General features: G+C 37.4%; 1 protein-coding gene across 4 annotated transcripts in view; it reads left to right on the top strand.

The window, feature by feature from the left end:
- Positions 1–18,238, top strand: part of pitpnm3 (PITPNM family member 3) — a 77,994-nt gene that overhangs the window by 9,986 nt on the left and 49,770 nt on the right. For 3 of the 4 annotated variants that reach the window (XM_057350704.1, XM_057350703.1, XM_057350705.1), the window contains exon 2: positions 4,135–4,233. In XM_057350704.1, coding sequence (XP_057206687.1) covers positions 4,135–4,233 — 99 coding nt within the window. The remainder of the gene's footprint in view (positions 1–4,134; positions 4,234–18,238) is intronic. The other variant, XM_057350706.1, reaches the window with a different exon arrangement.

The following is an 18,238-nucleotide window of genomic DNA, read 5'->3' as shown; positions in this document are numbered from 1 at the left end:
CCTCTTTTCGTTATACACCATTATGATCTTACAATCAGCTTCCTTCTCTATGAGATTTACATACACATAATAGAAACTTTCATACTGAATCTTGTTACAATTAAAATTTCTACTTTACTGTTCAAATGATAAAGTGCCTTTTAATTAAAGTCTGAATTGCCCTTTCTAAGATGAAAAAGGTTTCTAGTTGGATGAATTTCTGATAATGCGTTACTGAGTTTTCTTGCGTGTAATAAAGGAATAGTTCACATATTAAACACAAAACACTTAATGAAAATAAAGTTCTGTGGTTGCTTGTCATTGAAGTTTTAAACTGACTTACTGACGTAATTTTTTTGGAGGATCTATTGACAGAAATGCAATATAATATGCATATCTGTCTTCAGAGGTGTATAAAGACCTTACATAATGAAGCATTTTGTTTTTATTACCTTAGAATGAGAATTTCTACCTACATACCCTTACAAGGAATTCACCTTATTGTTTTTCTACAGTAGCCCTAAACGGAAAAACTGCTCTACAAAGTGCGTTTTGTAAATATTTTATCTCCTTTGGCAAAAAAGCCATAGTGCTTCGAAGGGGAGTGGTGGAGTGAGCCATTGGTTGCAACTTGCAACCTCACCACTAGATGCCGCTAAAATCTCCACATTGCTCCTTTAACACCAGACATTGTTTGGCAGAGCTTGAAAGGTGCCGTGGTCCCGGTAAGGTCCGGACAAAAGCCTCAGGTGCAAAAGCAGATTGCTGTTGATGCAACTGTCAAACACGTTGTGATTTTAATAGAAAACTCTGAAGGTTGGGATACTAATCTCCATGGGGGGCATTAATAGTGTCAGCTTTTGACCTCCTGGCATTGTGAGAGAGATGAAAAGCTCATTAAAGCCAACATGATGGTGATGCAGGGTTCAGCAGCCGAAAAGCCAGAGGGGGAGAATGAAAACAGTGGAACCACACTGAGCCCCAGTAATAGAAGTTGAGACCTCATTGTTTCAGCAGGATGAATGGGATTGTGCGGAGGTCCAGGCACAAGACAGCAGGGGTCACACGCAATTCCTCCACAGTAATGAATATGAGCAAAATACTTTTATTGTGTGGTTGGATCTTTGTTTAATCACTCGTATTTGTATTTGGAAATTGCATCTGATCACTGAATGGAGATAACTGAAATTCTGTAAATAAATACAGTCGTGCTTTAAAATGCGTTTGGTTCAGTGGTTATTTAATTTTTAGCCATTATTTTTTTTTGTGTGTTTGCTAAGGCTGGCGGATGAACTGCTTGCTTTTCCTTGCTTATAATGGAAATAATTCATTGCTTTGAGTAAAGAGGCAATAAACTCAATGCACGGTGCTGCCTACGTATTTACGGTAAAATCTCAGGGTGCGGAAAAGCTTCCGGGTGGTATTTACCCATAGCATGTGCTTTACCAGTGCTCATTTTGGGGAGAATTAACATGTAATATAGATTAGTGAAATACATTGTATTGTTAAAATATTATATATTAAACATGTAGCGGGAGCTATAATACAAAACTTTAGTTTAGTTATGACCTGCAGCGTTTAAATACATACGTGACTGTGGTAGGGCTGTCACGATTATGAAATTTGGCTGACGATTAATTGTCTAGTAAATCATTGCGATTATGACGATTAATTGTCTGTTTTAGAGCTTTGGCATTTAATTCTCATACATTTTTGATTCAGCTTTGAAACGACCATATTGTTCTAAATATAAAAAAAATTCTTGGAAATACATCGGAAAATATTGGTTTATCATATTTAAGGTTTAGGCTTTTACCTGTCAGTAATACAACCGCCAAATACTTGTAAATTAAGTCAATTGATCAGGAGTGAAGCCACCATTAAAATGCTATCAGTCATAGAAATGCTTCTAGTCTGACTTTTTCTCACTCTACAATAAAATTTTACTTCTATGTTAATTAAATTTTGGTTTAGATTAGCTTAAATAATATTAAATTGTACTGCAGGTTATTTTTATGGTATATGATTTAGTTTTTATTGTGTTGTGGTGGTACATTTTACAAGTATTACCATGCTTTAGTTACAATATATACAATAAAATATGTAATATGCAGATGCACTACATCGCCCCCTAGTGTCTTCTATAGAGATGTGCAATAATTGCGATGATCTGAAACCATCAGGATGAGGTCAAACAATCGCGATGAGACGATAATCGTGACAGCCCGATGTAAGCGATGTCTGTTTCTTTAAAGCAAACCTGCATATCAGAGTGATATATCATGTGTCTTACCTGGAACTGCGTTATTGATATCTGGTCAGATTCATACAAATTTGTTTGGTATGCTATATGAAATTTTCCCAAGGTATTTAAGTGGTGAAAATCGTTGATAAACTCTGTGTAAAGATGATGTCATTTATTGTTATCCAGCCTTAACCTTATGTGCTAGATGCTAATAGCAATAGCATCCAAGCTTTCCATGTATTTTTAAACGTATAGTTTAAAGTACTCTCCATTTTGCTAGACGGGGGGGGTGACAGTCTCACAATGCTGATGAACATTGTTTATTGTAATCCGGCGAACTTTATGTAAGCAGTGAATACAAATATTCATCTTCTCTGTCATGTTCACACCTCTAGGTAGAGATGAATGGCTTCCGGTGGTGTAGCGGATGTTTTCTCGCACCCTGAGCGTAAATGTGGAAGTGACTGTGCATTGAGTCTATTGGCTTAGCTGTAATGTGTCAAAAATTATTCTCCCTATATGTTCACTCGCACTGATGCAGATCTGTAATTATTAAATCACGAACCACTTTATATGATTTGAGCGGATAACTTTTGTTTGACTTGTGCTGATTTGTAATTAATGTTATAGCTGCTATCTGTCATTGGATTAGAAAAGTTATTAACTTTAGATTGGAACAGCCCAGGGCCTCTGTGATTATTGGAATGTGTCGTTCCAACGGTTCTCAAAATGCAATTACAGATTATTCGTGCACAAATCAGTGGTTGGAAATAATTCTGTAAAACAGATTTTATGCCTTCTGTAACCAGCTGTGCAAAACAATTCTGGGCAATATATAGTAGCTGTTCCTGTAAATAATTCCTAAATGTGTATGTTTACAAGTACAAAAATATTATGCAGAGTACACAGACATATGTAATGTAAACACAAACTTTTATTCTGGATGAGATTAATCGTTTGACAGCTCTACTTCAAAATTTAAGACAATTTTTGAACTAGTTTTTAAGTTAAATCTAATTGGTGTTATAGGCCACTTGAACTTAAATTATTTTAAACTCTTAAAATCTAGCTGCATTTAGCGCAACCAAAAAAGTCTAGTTTAACCAATTTCAATTTCAACTTCATTTTATAAATTATATGAAATGCAATTGGATCTTTTAAATCAGATTAACATAATTTAAAGTGATAGTTCACCCAAAAAAGAGAATTCTGTTGTCATTTCAAACCTGTATGACTTTCTTTCTTCTGCAGAACACAAAAGAAGATACTTTATAGAATGTTGTTAACCGAACACCCATTCTCTTGCATTGACTTTGTGTCCATACAATAGAAGTAAAAGGGTTCAGCCGTGTTTGGTCACCGACTTTCTTCAAAATATCATCTTTTGTGTTCTGCGGAAAAAAAGTCATACAGGTTTGAAATGACAAGAGGGTGATTACATTATTTTTGAGTAAACTATCCCTTTAATTTCAAGTGACTTCAAGAGCCAATTTGATTTAACTTAAGACCGCTTTTGAACTAAAGATTTTTAGTTGAATGGGGCAATTTTTATTGTATTTAGTATACAGTTGTTATAGTTTATAGCAGTTATTTTTATAAGGTGTGAACAGAACTTTAGACCACGGCTGTTCCCACTCTCCATTTAATTGACTTGACTTGCCTGTGACTTGCCATTTCTTTCACTCTCGTCGTTTTTATTCCCTGGTCCACAATTGTTACACTTGTCGTTCTTAATTAAAACGCATGCGTTCAATTAGTTCCTCACCACTATTCCATTGGCTGTCTTCTCTGTAGCAGTATTGAGTAACGCTGTCATCACGCATGTCTAACTAATTAGTCACACAATATTCAGTAATTCCATGTGCACTCTTGACCTTTGGTTTGATCATATCTTTATCATCTTCTCCCAGCAGCGACCCTACGCAAGCTCAGCGCTTCTCACTGGCGCATGCAGAACATCGCCCAAGAATCTGTTGACAGCTCTGATGATGAGTTTTTTGATGCCCGAGGTAAGTGTCACGTATTTCCCACCCTTTATAATAACCTGATGGCTTCATCTCCTCAGCATCTGGGTCCTACACTATTTTCTCTCTCTTTCTCTCTCCATGTCCATCAAGTGTTGTAAATTACAAGCACCACACACCATCATGGAAGTATGCACTAAAACACTTCCAAACTCACTCAAAAAACACTTGCAGGCCTTTTTCATGAAATAAAAGCAAATGCTAAATTGTGGCTTTCTGTTAGTGTGGATTGTTGTGGTGTGATTGCTGTAATGATTGAACCGTGTAGACGCGTCTGCCCTTCAAGCAACTAGGAAGTCGCAAGCCATGATTGCTAATGTTAGACCACTAATACACTGTTTGCAGAGAGCGAGACTAAATAACAGGCCTTTCCGATCAGAAGGATGAAAACTGGCAGCCATATGTGCTTGTCAGCTATAAGTGTTCCTGCACCAGCAAGCCGAGCGAGTCTTGGACACTAAATAGCTTACGATTTGCCTTTCCAGCAAAATTTCATCATTACTCAAAATCCCCAATCCTAGACCTGGCTTTGCTTCTAGGATTGATGCCTCAGCATTCCCATCCCTGATGCTTTTATCCAAAGCAACTTACAGTTTTCTTTCCACATATTAGAGAGCCAATCGCCTGCGGTAGCCGGAGGATAAGTGGCTTATCCTCTGGGGTTCAGGGATCAGCTCTTGTGGGGTTTGAACCTACACTCTTAGAATGAACCTTTAGAGTTAGAAAAAGAACTTTAAAGTTAAAAATGCGAACTTCTAATAATCAAAAATGTTAAAAGTTGAACTTATAAGTTCTATAAGTAACCCTTTGTCATTTGGTATACTGTTGGAAGTTCTTTTAAGAACCGCTATTGTGGCAAAAGGGTTCACATTAGAACCTGGCCTGTTACAAAGGTTCTTTTATGAACCTTTTCTAAGATTGACTTGGACTATATGGACTAGATTTTCTGCTGTTTTGTTGTTGCTGTTATTATAATTCATTTTATTTTAGCCTACTTTAGTTTACATTTACATTAGTTATATATATATAAAAAATAAAAAATTAAAATACATAAATAATTTGAGTAGGACACCACCTTCTCAAACAATAAACATGTTATTTCCCCAAAAAGAAACAGAGAAAAACATCTCCAATCCTTTTAACTTATTTCAAACATCTGAAATGACATAGACTTATGATTTCCAGAGCCAGTGCTACGTTCAAGCAAACTCAGAATGCTTCTTTCTATATACTTCTTGGAAATAACACCGGAAACTGCGCTCTTAGTCGGACATACGACATATGAACTCAGGGCAGATCAATCAAGCCCGAGCGCTGGGAGACGCGTCACATCCAAAATTCTTGCAGTAAGATTAGCGCGGAGCTAACTTATGCGAAACGTTAAGAAAATGTAAAGTTTTTGACTGGAATGCTGTGAGGTCAGAAGTGGGATGTTTCAACTCGACTTTGCCTCGAACAAAGACTTGCGTTCAAATGTCTCTCGTGCTCATGGCGCAGCTCAAAACGTTACAAATTCTGCTGCGCAAGAGCAGGAACTGAGAGGAAATTCTTGAATATCTTGTCTACGACTTATAATAACTATGACCTTTATCAAAACATGAAAATAAAGCAAACGAAATGTAACATTAAAGTTAAGACGTGGTTATTGCCCATTAAAATACAGACTGAAGCTGTTAGTTAACCGATTTCAGTTACCTTTTTTTTTAATTTAGGACAGTGAAAAGTTATTAAGAGAGATGTATAGTGCTACAAAGGCACCATTTGTATTAATTATTTCACCTCCTCACTTTCTTTTAAGTAGAGAAAACGATAAACATATATCACTGAAAGGGGGTAAGATGCTATGACGCAGGTGACCACACGCCTTCAAAATGGATGAACCGCATTTCTAGCAACACAATATGGACAACAATCAAAGCGTAAGTACTGAATATAAATGAAGATTTATTTGTTTAACATTAAAAACATTGGCTGTTAACTTTGCTGTTCAATAAGAAAGCAAAGTTGGTAACTCTTCAAGGCACAACACGCATAACCTTTATGAACCTTTAAGGTTCCACCAGTTGCAATCTCCAGGAACCTCAAAAGGTTCATTTTTTAACCTTTTCTTCTTAGAGTGTACAGTCTTTTAGTTACTAGCCAAGATACAGACGTGCTCAAATTTGTTTGTACACTTACAGCTTATTGAAATAAGGCTTCATTCCCCCTGAAGAGTGATTAAAATTAAAAGCTATTGTATCATGTATACTTGCATGCCTTTGGTATGTCATAGAATAAAGCAAAGAAGCTGTGGAAAGAGATGAATTATTGCTTATTCTACAAAGATATTCTAAAATGGCCTGGACACATTTGTTGGTATCCCTTAGAAAAGATAATACATAATTGGATTATAGTGATATTTCAAACTAATTAGTTTCTTTAATTAGTATCACACATGTATCCAGTCTTTCAGCCTATTTAAACGGAGAAAAGTAGTCACTGTGCTGTTTGGTATCATTGTGTGCACCACACTGAACATGGACCAGAGAAAGCAAAGGATAGAGTTGTCTGAGGAGCTCAGAAAGAAAATAATAGACAAGCATTGTAAAGGTAAAGGCTACAAGACCATCTCCAAGCAGCTCGATGTTCCTGTGACAACAGTTGCAAATATTATTAAGAAGTTTAAGGTCCATGGAATTGTAGGCAACCTCCATGGGTGCGGCCGCAAGAGGAAAATCAACCCCATATTGAACAGAAGGATAGTGCGAATGGTAAAAAAAGAACCAAGGATAACTGCCAAAGAGATGCAAGCTGAACTCCAAGGTGAAGGCATGTCAGTTTCTGATCGCACCATTCGTCGCTTTTTGAGCAAATGTGGGCTCCGTGGAAGACCCAGGAGGACTCCACTTTTGAAAGAAAAGCATATTGACAAGAAAAAAAAACTGACAAGCCACAATCCTTCTGGAAGAATGTCCTTTGGACAGATGAGTCAAAACTGGAGCTTTTCGGCAAGTCACATCAGCTCTATGTTCACAGACAAAAAAAACAAGCTTTCTTGAGCATCTGACACAGGGTGCCTTGAATCTGTGCAGGGCACGATGAAATCTCAAGACTATCAAGGCATTCTGGAGCAAAACGTACTGCCCAGTGTCAGAAAGCTCTGTCTCAGTCGCAGGTCATGGGTCCTCCAACAGGATAATGACCCAAAACACACAGCTAAAATCACCCAAGAATGGATAAGAACAAAACAATGGACTATTCTGAAGTGGCCTGTCCTGAATGCTATCGAACATCTATGGAAAGAGCTGAAACTTGCAGTCTGGAGAAGCCATCAAACCTGAGACAGCTGGAGCAGTTTGCTCAGGAAGAGTGGGCCAAATAGGTGCAGAAGTCTCATTGAGAGCTACAGAAATGTTTGCTTGCAGTGATTGCCTCTAAAGGTTGTGCAACAAAATATTAGGTTAGGGGTCCCATCGTTTTTGTCCATGACATTTTCATTTGTTTTATTATTTACAATATTATGTTGAATAAAAAAAAATTGTATTAAATATGGAATAAACAATGGTGGATCCCAATTACTTTTGTCAGTTTCAAGTCATTTCAGAGAAAATTGTGCATTCTTCGTTTTTTTGTGGAGGGGTACCAACAAATTTGAGCACGTCTGTATGTATCCACTAGGCTACTGCTCCATCTCCCCAAGCAAAGTGACTGATTTTCATAAAGGGATGACAACAACCTTGTTGGCCATGAAACTTGACCAACATTCTTATCGACCAGTCATTTTCTCTGAAGGGTTTGGATCGTTTGACACTTATGTTGTTCCAGGACCAACAAAAGGTGATTTTAAGATTGTCTTGCTTGCCAATGAATACTAAGCACTTAAAAGGTTGTAATGGTTGAAATATAAATTTGCAGTTAGGCCTGGTGGTTTATTGATCAATTCTATGTGCCGTGTGTTGCTGTCGAGTCTAAGCTAACATTTGGTCCGTGTGATTCTCTATGGTGTAAATATTATATTCCCTCTGGGTCATTCAGAACTGCACAGTCACGCTTTTAATCTCATTTTTTAATTTCCATTTGAATTTATTTGAGAATGGAGAAGATACAGAGCTGTTTTCCTTGTATCTTCAATTTAGATACTGTTAAAGCGGCCCTAACACGCGCGGTTTCTGCCAATCTCATATTAATCTTGAGTACCTATAGAGTAGTATTGCATACTTCGTATCTTCGTATAGTGATGGGAATTATGATTCATTTGAGTGATTCGTTCTTTTTCAGTTCGTTCACCAAAATGATTCGTTCAGATTCGTTCACTGATTTGTTCAGTGACCATTTCTATAAAACGCCAGCAGGTGGCGAAAAAGATTTGTGTTATGTCAACGAACGTATTAATGGACGTATTACAGGCTTTATTAAAATGTGTGTCCCTCATCTACTCATTAAATAAATAAAATAAGTCTAAATAAGATGTTCAGATGACCAACGCACAAGGTTTTTCTGCATAATTAAAAATTTAATTGTTTGGTCATTTACACATTCATAAATCTGGAATTATGTTAAACGTGAAGTTTATGTATTTTAAATAAACAAGCGTGCAAAGTAGCCTACCTGTAACTGCGCTTTGCATCCGCTTTCTGCTGATTGCTGAACGAGACTCGCATGCTAAATGACCGACCTACAGTGTACACTCTCGTTCATTTCGTTCATGAACGACATGTACCAGTTCGTTCAATTCATTCACGAATGAGATCTATCTCTCTCGTTCAGACTCAACAGCGACTTGGTCAGTGTGGGCGTATGCGTTCAGTGGAAGATCTAACCAATTACATGTCCCTTCACAGCCGGAACTGGAATGCTATTTGCTGACGTGACGCGAATGAGAGCTAACCGATACTTTTTTGTTTTACAGTTTTTAGAGAAGTGCATGACATGACTTAAACGCAATGAAGTCGTTTTTATTTGAAAGAACAATAAATGATACAAAATGCGCACAAAACACCTGTGCTTGCAGTGCAATAACCGAGTAAACAGGGCTTGACATTTTCCATGCAATAAAAATGACAATGTTAATTTGTCTTTGTTACATTTAACCATCAGCTTGCATTATTTTATTATTTTCGTAAGGATCTTTACATTGTGTCCGTTTCTGTTTCTCTTGTTGAACAAGAGACCTCATCTTTCGTTCACGAGTGAGAAGTAACAGCTCGTTCATGTCGTTCATGAACGAGAATCAGCAGGTCCTTTGACTCCTTTCGTTCATGTACGAACGAGATCTCTCTCGTTCGTTCAGTGAAGGGCGTATTCGTTCAGCACATTCAACCAATCATGCTCTGTCAAAGCTCACACTCGAACGCCATTGGCTTGTGCTTTAGACACTCTTTTAAGCCAAGACGCTCTGTGCTTGAGGGAGAGATTTCAGTGAACGAGAAATATGAGTCATTGCCATTCGTGAACGAGAACGATTCGTTCACTTGAAAGATTTGTTCAAAAAGAACGATTCATTCACGAACGTAACATCACTAGTGTGTGAAGTAGACATGTGCCCGGTTAACCGCGGTTACCACCAAATCCTGCTGAAACCAAGCTGGCTGCGATAATGCAAGGTATCGTTTATTTTATTGATGCGTAGCTTGTCCGTGAAGCACGGCTCTGGGATCAGTAGAAATGCTGCTCGATAAAAGCAGTGCGAGTTTGAGTCGCTTATAAACGTGCATTTGAAAAACCAACACTCGTCAAACATGATCATTATAAACATACTTTATTATCATAAAAATACCTGAGGAGGCTTGAGGATCGGTGATAAAAACATGTCCTTAGGCATTTCCTACTACTACTACGTGTGTTATGGTCTTCTTCTGCAGTGCGTATTTGGAGTTTCTGCAGGAGAGCGCCCTCTGGCTTTCGGATGCAGCAGCATTTTACCGTACTTAATCAGAATCAGAATCAGAATCAGAATCAGAAGAGCTTTATTGCCAAGTGTGCTTGCACACACAAGGAATTTTCTTTGGTGTTGGAAGCTTCTAGTACAGACATTCAACACAATGACAATACAATATAATACGATTTACAGTCTAAAAGATTCTAAATTGTGCATATATAAAATAAAGACTATTTTACAGAAAATGGGGGATAATAACATAAGAAACATTGTACCGGGTAGTATATAGTAGAATAAACATATTAACAGATTGTATGTACACTTGTGCAAATGGATAATTGAGTAAGTAGAGGTAGTGTTATATACATGTATACATAAGATGTAGATATAATAAGGCACTATAGTGCACACTATAGGAGTAGTGGAAGTGGAATATTGCTCTTAAGGAGCAGTTATCTGTTTAGGAGGGAGATTGCCTGGGGGAAGAAGCTGCTTCTGTGTCTGGAAGTCCTGGTGTTTGGTGCTCTAAAGCGCCGGCCAGAGGGCAGCAGATCAAAGAGTTTGTGTGCTGGGTGTGTGGAGTCAATGATGATTTTTCTTGCCCTGTTTTTCACTCTGGAATCGTACAGGTCCTGAAGTGTGGGCAGAGGAGCACCAATAATTTTCTCAGCACTACGAACTGTCCGTTGTAGTCTTCGTAGGTCTAATTTGGTGGCCGAGCCATACCAACTCACAAGTTGTGCATAAATCACGTGATATATATTTTCGGTTAACCGGGCATATGTCTAGTGTGAAGGTGTATATGACTTTTCTTTGGGTCTGTGTGGATATTCTCTGTGGCTGGCTATTGTTGACTCATCTCCACTGACCTGTGAGATTGACCCCTGTCAGTCAGTGTGGTGTGCGGTTGATCGGAGCAGAGAGCTGCAGGGGAATCAAAGCTCGTCACAGTTCCAGCTATGTCAGCCTGCCTGACACACGAGCCCTTTTCATATGTATCAGACTCTCACTCGCCATGTTCAACACTCTGCTAAACCTCTCATACCGTTGGGTCAGTCTTTTTTGAGTCATGAAGTGTTGTGTATTGGGCTTCTCTTGAGAAGAGAGAGCAAATGTAAAAATACAGGCACAAATGAATTATATAAATAAAGTATACATATGTCACTTGAGATAACTTGTTAACTACAAAATGTATTTAGTAGATTAAAAAAATACTAGCAGTGTAGGATCGACAGTTTTTTTTTTTTTTCTATGACTTTTGCTCTGTCCTGTCTTTCTGTTTCAACAGGAAATGCTGAGGGGGAATTTAAAGGGGCAGTTCACCCAAAAATGAAAATTCTGTCATGAATTACCAACTCTCTAGTTGTTCCAAACCTGTATAAAATGCCTTTGTGTGGTTGAACACTGAGAAAGATATTTGGAAGAATGCTTGTAACCAAACAGTTATTGGACCCCATTGACCGACCACCATAGTAGGAAAAAATATAATGATAGTCAAAAGTTCCCAAGAGTTGTTTGCTTTCTTACATTATTCAAAATATCTTCTTTTGTTTTCAACAGAACAAGAAAAATTATAAAGCAGTTTTTGCTTTCTCTGTAACACTTTCTCTGTGTTCATCAGAACTAAGGAATTTATACAGATTTGGAAAAACTTGAAGGTGAGTAAATGATGACAGATCTATCTCTTTAATAGCAAGGGTCGGTAAATTCTTTTACTGCAGACTGTGTTCAAAATAATTCAAGCTTACTCCAACCCTGTCAGATTTTTTAAAACTGACATGTTGACAAATTTCTTATCCTGTTAATTCAGATCTGTTATTGGAGCGCGCGTGAGTAATAGGATTTGTCAGTGTGTCTAAACAGACCACATTTGTTCAGCCTAAAATTAGATGGGCTCTCATTTAAAACTGTGATAAATTTCTGCTCGAGACGGGTTGCTGTATTTATTTATGCAGTATTTACTCTTGCTTTGCTTTTTTGAAGTGTTGACTGTTCTACTTTCTTTATAGTTGGGTACTAGGCCCGGGGCTTTTAGGTCACAATGTCCATAATCAGCTAGATGAATCAGCTAAGGAATGAGGCATTTATTACTTGTATCAGATTAAAAGCATTGCCTGTGTTGTCGCCTCTCTGCATCAGGGGTGAGATGCTTGATTTGCATCAGCAGCTTGTAATTATGTATGTCTAGAGACATCTGAGAGCTGCTCTCCTGTCAGACTTCCCGTCTTCAACATGAAAGTTGAGTGTATTCTTCAGCTTTGCCTTTAGGACTGCATGATAATTTATCGCGATACCACTAAATCCTATTGTAATCGAGCTGGCTGCGATATGCAATGTGTCTTGTTGTCTTGTCAATGTGTTTTTTTAATGCGTAGCTTGTCCGTGAAGCACGGCTCTGGGATCAGTAGGAAATACTGCTCGATCTAAAAGCAGTGCGAGATTGAGTCGCTTATAATGTGCATTTGAAAAAGCAACACCTGTCAAACATGATCATTATAAATCTACTTTATTATCATAAAAAATACCTGATGAGGCTCGAGTAACAGTGATAAAAAGATGTCCATAGGCATTTCCTAGATTCTAGAACGTGTTATGGTCTTCTTCTGCAGTGTGTCCTCTGGCTTTCGGATGCAGCGCATTTTCCCGTACTTCACTCAAAAGCTGTACATAAATCATGTGATATTTATCGTCGGTTTATCGTGACAGCCCTACCTTACATTTACATACATCTATGTTCGTATAGGCTGATTTGAGAACCCAGAGGGCAAAAAAGTTAGGTCTAGGGGTCATGATGAAGTTTAGTGGAATTCCAAAATCCAGTTGTTTATATCATTAGCTCTGTGCTGCCAAATGCCAGTGGACCGAGCATGTGACTGTAATAAATGGACCTTTTGAAGATTTTCCAGGAAGAACATAATATATTATGCTGAATGTGTGACACACAAACGTGTCTTATGGTCATGTTTTGATCATTTATATAAAAACTCAAGATGTTTAATTTTGCACAGAAGTGGTAAAATGATAAAATAATAAAAAATAATGAGACCATTTGTTTTTTCCACTCTCATCTGATACTTCTCTCAAACATCTTACGTTGAAAACAATTAGATAAACACAAAGATATTTTTTTTCTACGTGCTTTCACAGCAAAATTAACTTTTAATTAAAATTAAAAGGTCAAATTAACACTCACAGTGTATATATAATCCACATTTTAAGAGTGTGGATTATAAATACATTGTGAGTGTTAATTTGACCTTTTTTAACACTGGGGATTTTACTGTGTATTAATGGGTGTTCTTCATTTTGTTATCGATCAACCTGGTACAGGGAAAAAGAAGGATTGTCTCATATCCACCAGTTTGTTTTACCCACTTTCTATCAGCATGGTCCTTTGACACTCGCCTGTCTTTGATTCCTCTTATATTTAAAGGTCTAGATCGGGATTTATAGTGGCCACTAGCGGTGAGTTTGAGAATTGCAACCAATCTCTCCAAACATGACGGTGGCCACCACAGTACAAAAAGATGTCATTGGCTGAGACAGCGTGTCTCCTCATGTTGACGCAGGGAAGAGATCATGCGGGCATTAGAAAGACTGTAGAAAGAGTGATGTCTTATATTTATTACATACAATAAAGGGTCTGTGGATTTTAAAGTCCCTGTGAACTGGAAGTTGCGATCGTTTTTACTTCCGCATTGTGACACATTTCCGGGTGCAAAAGGAATTTCAAAGGAGACAATTAGTGGGCGTGTCTTGCATTTCTCACTGCGAATTGATTGAATGTGTAGAAACAGCTGTTGCATTGATTTTGAAATGAAACTGGCAGCAGACTGACGGTTGAAGGGGAGGAGTTAATGGATGCTCCGGCCAAGCCGTCTAGTTGACGTCATTTGAGATGGATAGTCATTTCAGGGCAGAAGTGCATTTTTAGATTTTAACTGAAGATTATGAGGGTACATGAATTTTAAAAAGAAAATGACCCACATTGATAAGCTATTTACTGTAAACGCTGCAATATTTCATGAAAAAATAAGAATTGTCATTTTTAATTTCACTGGGACTTTAAGTATAAAAAGAAGGCTAAAAGTCAGGCAGGAGCAGGACCTGTGTTAATATTATAAAGACTTTCCAGAAGAGACGCGGAAGGACCCGCGTTACTAAGGCTTTTAGCGGAGATACTCATAGATATCTGTGGAGATAACTACTCTCCAGCAGAGAGACGTTGGAGAGAAAGATTGTCTAAAAATCACCCTGAGGAGGTTTCTTTGATTTGGATCAGTATGTGAGTAACATTGGTTTTTCTGTTTGTTAGAACCAAGATATGTTGTTGTTGTTATATTACTTGTGTAACGGAGCAGTTTTGAGTGTCATTGTTTATCTGAAACCAGTGTGCTGCTTGTATATACTCGTGTCGTCTTCATTTATTTTATTCATTTGCATTATTATTTGCGTGGTCTAAGCTATGATAAAGCTAAGCATTTCATGCATGCATTGAACGTTTGAGGGCAGAGCTAGCTAACAGTAAATAGCAACGCTGATAAAGGCGTTTGATCTGACCATTTAGGTGTAAGTTAGTAGACTTTTACCCCCCTTTGCAAAGTCAGGGACAACCGGACTACGTACCGCAGGGTAGAGGGAGAGGAAACTCGCTTTGTAGAGTTGTTTGTCCATTTAGGGCTACTGTACAAAACATGGCGGCGAATTCAATGTATGTAGGCCCACTCTGTATGTAGATAGAAATAGATTATTCTAAGGTAATACAAACATAACGGTTCATTACGTATAGTCTTTATATACCTCTGAAGAAATAGTTTTGTATATTATATTGCATTTCTGTCAATAGATCCTGCTAAAAATCCCACATTGCTCCTTTAAGAGTGAAAGAAGAGTTCAAGAATATTAATGGATCAATTTTATGCCTCTGTGAACGCATTAGCTGCTTGGTTTTCTAAGGATTCTCAGAATTCAGGTTCATGTTCTTTTCAAAACCCTTTTATTTTTCTGTCTCTTATCTTTTCAAAAGCATTTCTCCACCTCCTGTTCACTTTTCATTCTAATTTTTACTCCTTTCAGTGTTTGCTTCATGTGTAGTGATGCCCAGATACACAAGCATGTCAAACTGCCATAGTGTGTTTTTCCTCTACAATGCTAATTGTGTAAAATGTGAGTATGGTAATTAGGGATGTAACGATTCACTCAGCTCACGATGCGATGCGATTCACGATTCTGATCTCACGATGCGATTTATTCACGATTTACTCACGATTTATTTTTACAAAATGAGAATGAATTTTCTCAAATTTGTTGAAACAAATTAGAGAAATGAACAACTTCCCTTGCATTATTTCTTAAATGCTTCGTTTCTTTGTATAATATATATTTTTATTTCAAATAACAAAACTAAACTGCAATTTTAAAACAAATGAATAATAGAAAAAGTATCTTTAATATAAACAAACTAATACTGTCTGTGCTTTTCTTGGATTTTTTTGCATTTAAGAAATATCAGCATGTCCACGTTTCGGTTTGCAGTGAACATGGCAGCCCCTGCTGTTCAAAAAATGTATTGCGATTCAGTTCACACTTCAACCGATTTGAATCGTCACACATTATAATCGATTTTCAACGGGCTCACGGTGAATCGTTACATCCCTAATGGTAATCCTTTGTACTAGGATATGTATTAAAGGACCATGTAATTAAAGGGATAGTTCACCCTAAATGAAAATTCTATCATGAATTACTCACTCTCGTTGTTTCAAATCTGTATAAATTTCTTTGTTTAGTTGAACACGGAGAAAGATATTTGGACTAGGGATGTCCCGAGCCGATCGCAAAGATCAGGATCGGGGGACAATCATCATTTTTAACCTGATCGGGAACAGCTATATTTTGCCCGATCATTTCCGAACACCTCTGCCATCATGCAAGTTTCGTAACCGAGAGCGCGAGCTGTGACAGCCGTGTCTGCAGCAGTGTTGGGTGTAACTACTTGCTAAAATGACGTCTAACTTTAAAATGTATGCTTTAATGTATCCTTCGCACATTGGAATACTTCTCACATCCTTCTCAACATACTCTGGTCAGTTAATAAGAATAATTTATGTAATTATTTATTTGAATGAATTAAAAAGCTGTTTCATGTCTATCCTTGAATCAGTTCTAATCAAGGTTGATGTAGGATATAGAAAGTAATTAGTAATAAGTAATTAAATACTTTTTGGAGAGAGTAATTTGTACAGTAATCTAATTACACTATTGAATATGTAATTAGTAACTAGTAATTAATTACTTTTTCAGAGTAACTTACCCAACACTGGTCTGCAGTGTGGAAATAGTGCAGCAGAACAGCCGCTTGTAATGTCAGCAGCGAGCATTCCGCAAGGCGTTAGCAACGGAGCTTCGTTCATTAATGACAATTTAAATCCTAAACCCTCAAAAATGTGGATGGATTACAGCGAGTTCTGTCACTCTTGTCATTATGTTTGCTACAATATGTTAGGCTATCATTTATAGTATGCTGAACTGTTAAATAGTAATATTTTAATCACCTTAATACACCTGGAGCGTACACCAAGCACTTAAAATACAAGTATCGGATCAGGACTCGGATCAGCAGATACTCAAAATATAATGACTCGGATCGGGGGAAATTATTGTAAATATCTTTGTGTTCATCAGAACAAAGACATTTATACAGATTTGGAACAACTCGAAGGTGAGTAAATGATGACAGAATTTAAATTTTTGTGTGAACTTTGTTTAACATGGTATGATACCATACCATAGTAGCTGCATATGGAATTCCAAAAGTGACAATATAAAAAATAAATAAATACAAAAATAAATCCATGAAGAAATGTAAAAAAGCAAAAATAAATGAGTATTTATACTTTTATTTCCTTATTTGTGGGTAATTATATATTTTTTCACGCTTATTTATTTTTTCATTTATTTATTTATACATTTATTTATTTCCACTTTTATTTATTTCCACATTTATTCATGTATATATGTATTTATTCCTACATATATTTATTTTTACATTTATTTATTTCTACATTTATTTATTTATGTATTTCTTTGTCTGTATGCTAATGAGTGGGGGCGTGTTTCACCTCAGACATTAGCAATCGATCTCAGAGCGGCGGTGCTGAAGCTTTGAGGCCACAGGGACACCTTGTGGTGTGACCAAACGAAACGAGGTTGACGAAGTTGCATAGAGAAGGCAATCTAGTCATTTAATATCACCCTAACTGTATGTAGATAGGGTTACCACACATAGCCTACATACTCTTTATTAGGGACATTGCCGTAAAACATTATTCGGTCGAGATTTCTAAAATGTCTTTGCACACATGAACAGAAACTGCACAACAACAGGTCTGCTATGAGACACTTGGAAGAATACACTTGGACATGGAAGCGCGTGAAATTATCCACTAGTGATCACATTTATTGTAAATGCGCTGGATGGAGCTGATAAGAACTTGAGTTGTTTGTCGATGAGACTCGCACAAACCAGCTCAGAACGCCGAGAGAAACCAGCGCATTTCACTGAAGTCTACGCAAGCATTATGATCAATGCGTTTGAAACGCGTCTGCAAATACAGTTTACATTCGCGTTTCCTAACTTTGCAATGCATAACACGTGGCATTTCGAATGCTTAAATTATAACGCATATTTCCATAGGCGTAATTTGCGGGTGGACGGGTGGGTCATGTCCCCACCACTTTTTGCCAAAGTCAATTTTGTTGCTTTGTAAGCAGAGGCAATTTCTAACAACTCCGCCCATCAGTTTCAGATTGGAATAGACAAAGTGTAAGAAACGCACACGAACATCAACTTCTCCAGTGGCGTAGAGCGTAAAGCATGTGTTACCTACTTCATGTCGTCGTGGGTTCGGGACTGCTGTCCGCTGAACTTTTTCCCTGTCACATATCAGATTGTAAAGGTATTTATTTGTAATAAACGATGAAAATATTTGAAAATGGCTGTTCAAGTCATACATGTACCAAACATTTTGCGCTTAATTGCACTTTGAGCTACAACCCGAATTCCGGAAAAGTTGGGACGTTATTTAAATTGGAATAAAATGAAAACTAAAGGAATTTCAAATCACATGAGCC

This window comes from Triplophysa rosa, linkage group LG14, assembly GCF_024868665.1.
Source record: "Triplophysa rosa linkage group LG14, Trosa_1v2, whole genome shotgun sequence".
NCBI classification, from domain to species: domain Eukaryota; kingdom Metazoa; phylum Chordata; class Actinopteri; order Cypriniformes; family Nemacheilidae; genus Triplophysa; species Triplophysa rosa.
Note: the sequence above shows the minus strand (reverse complement) of the source record. Positions and strands in the feature narration are given on the sequence as shown.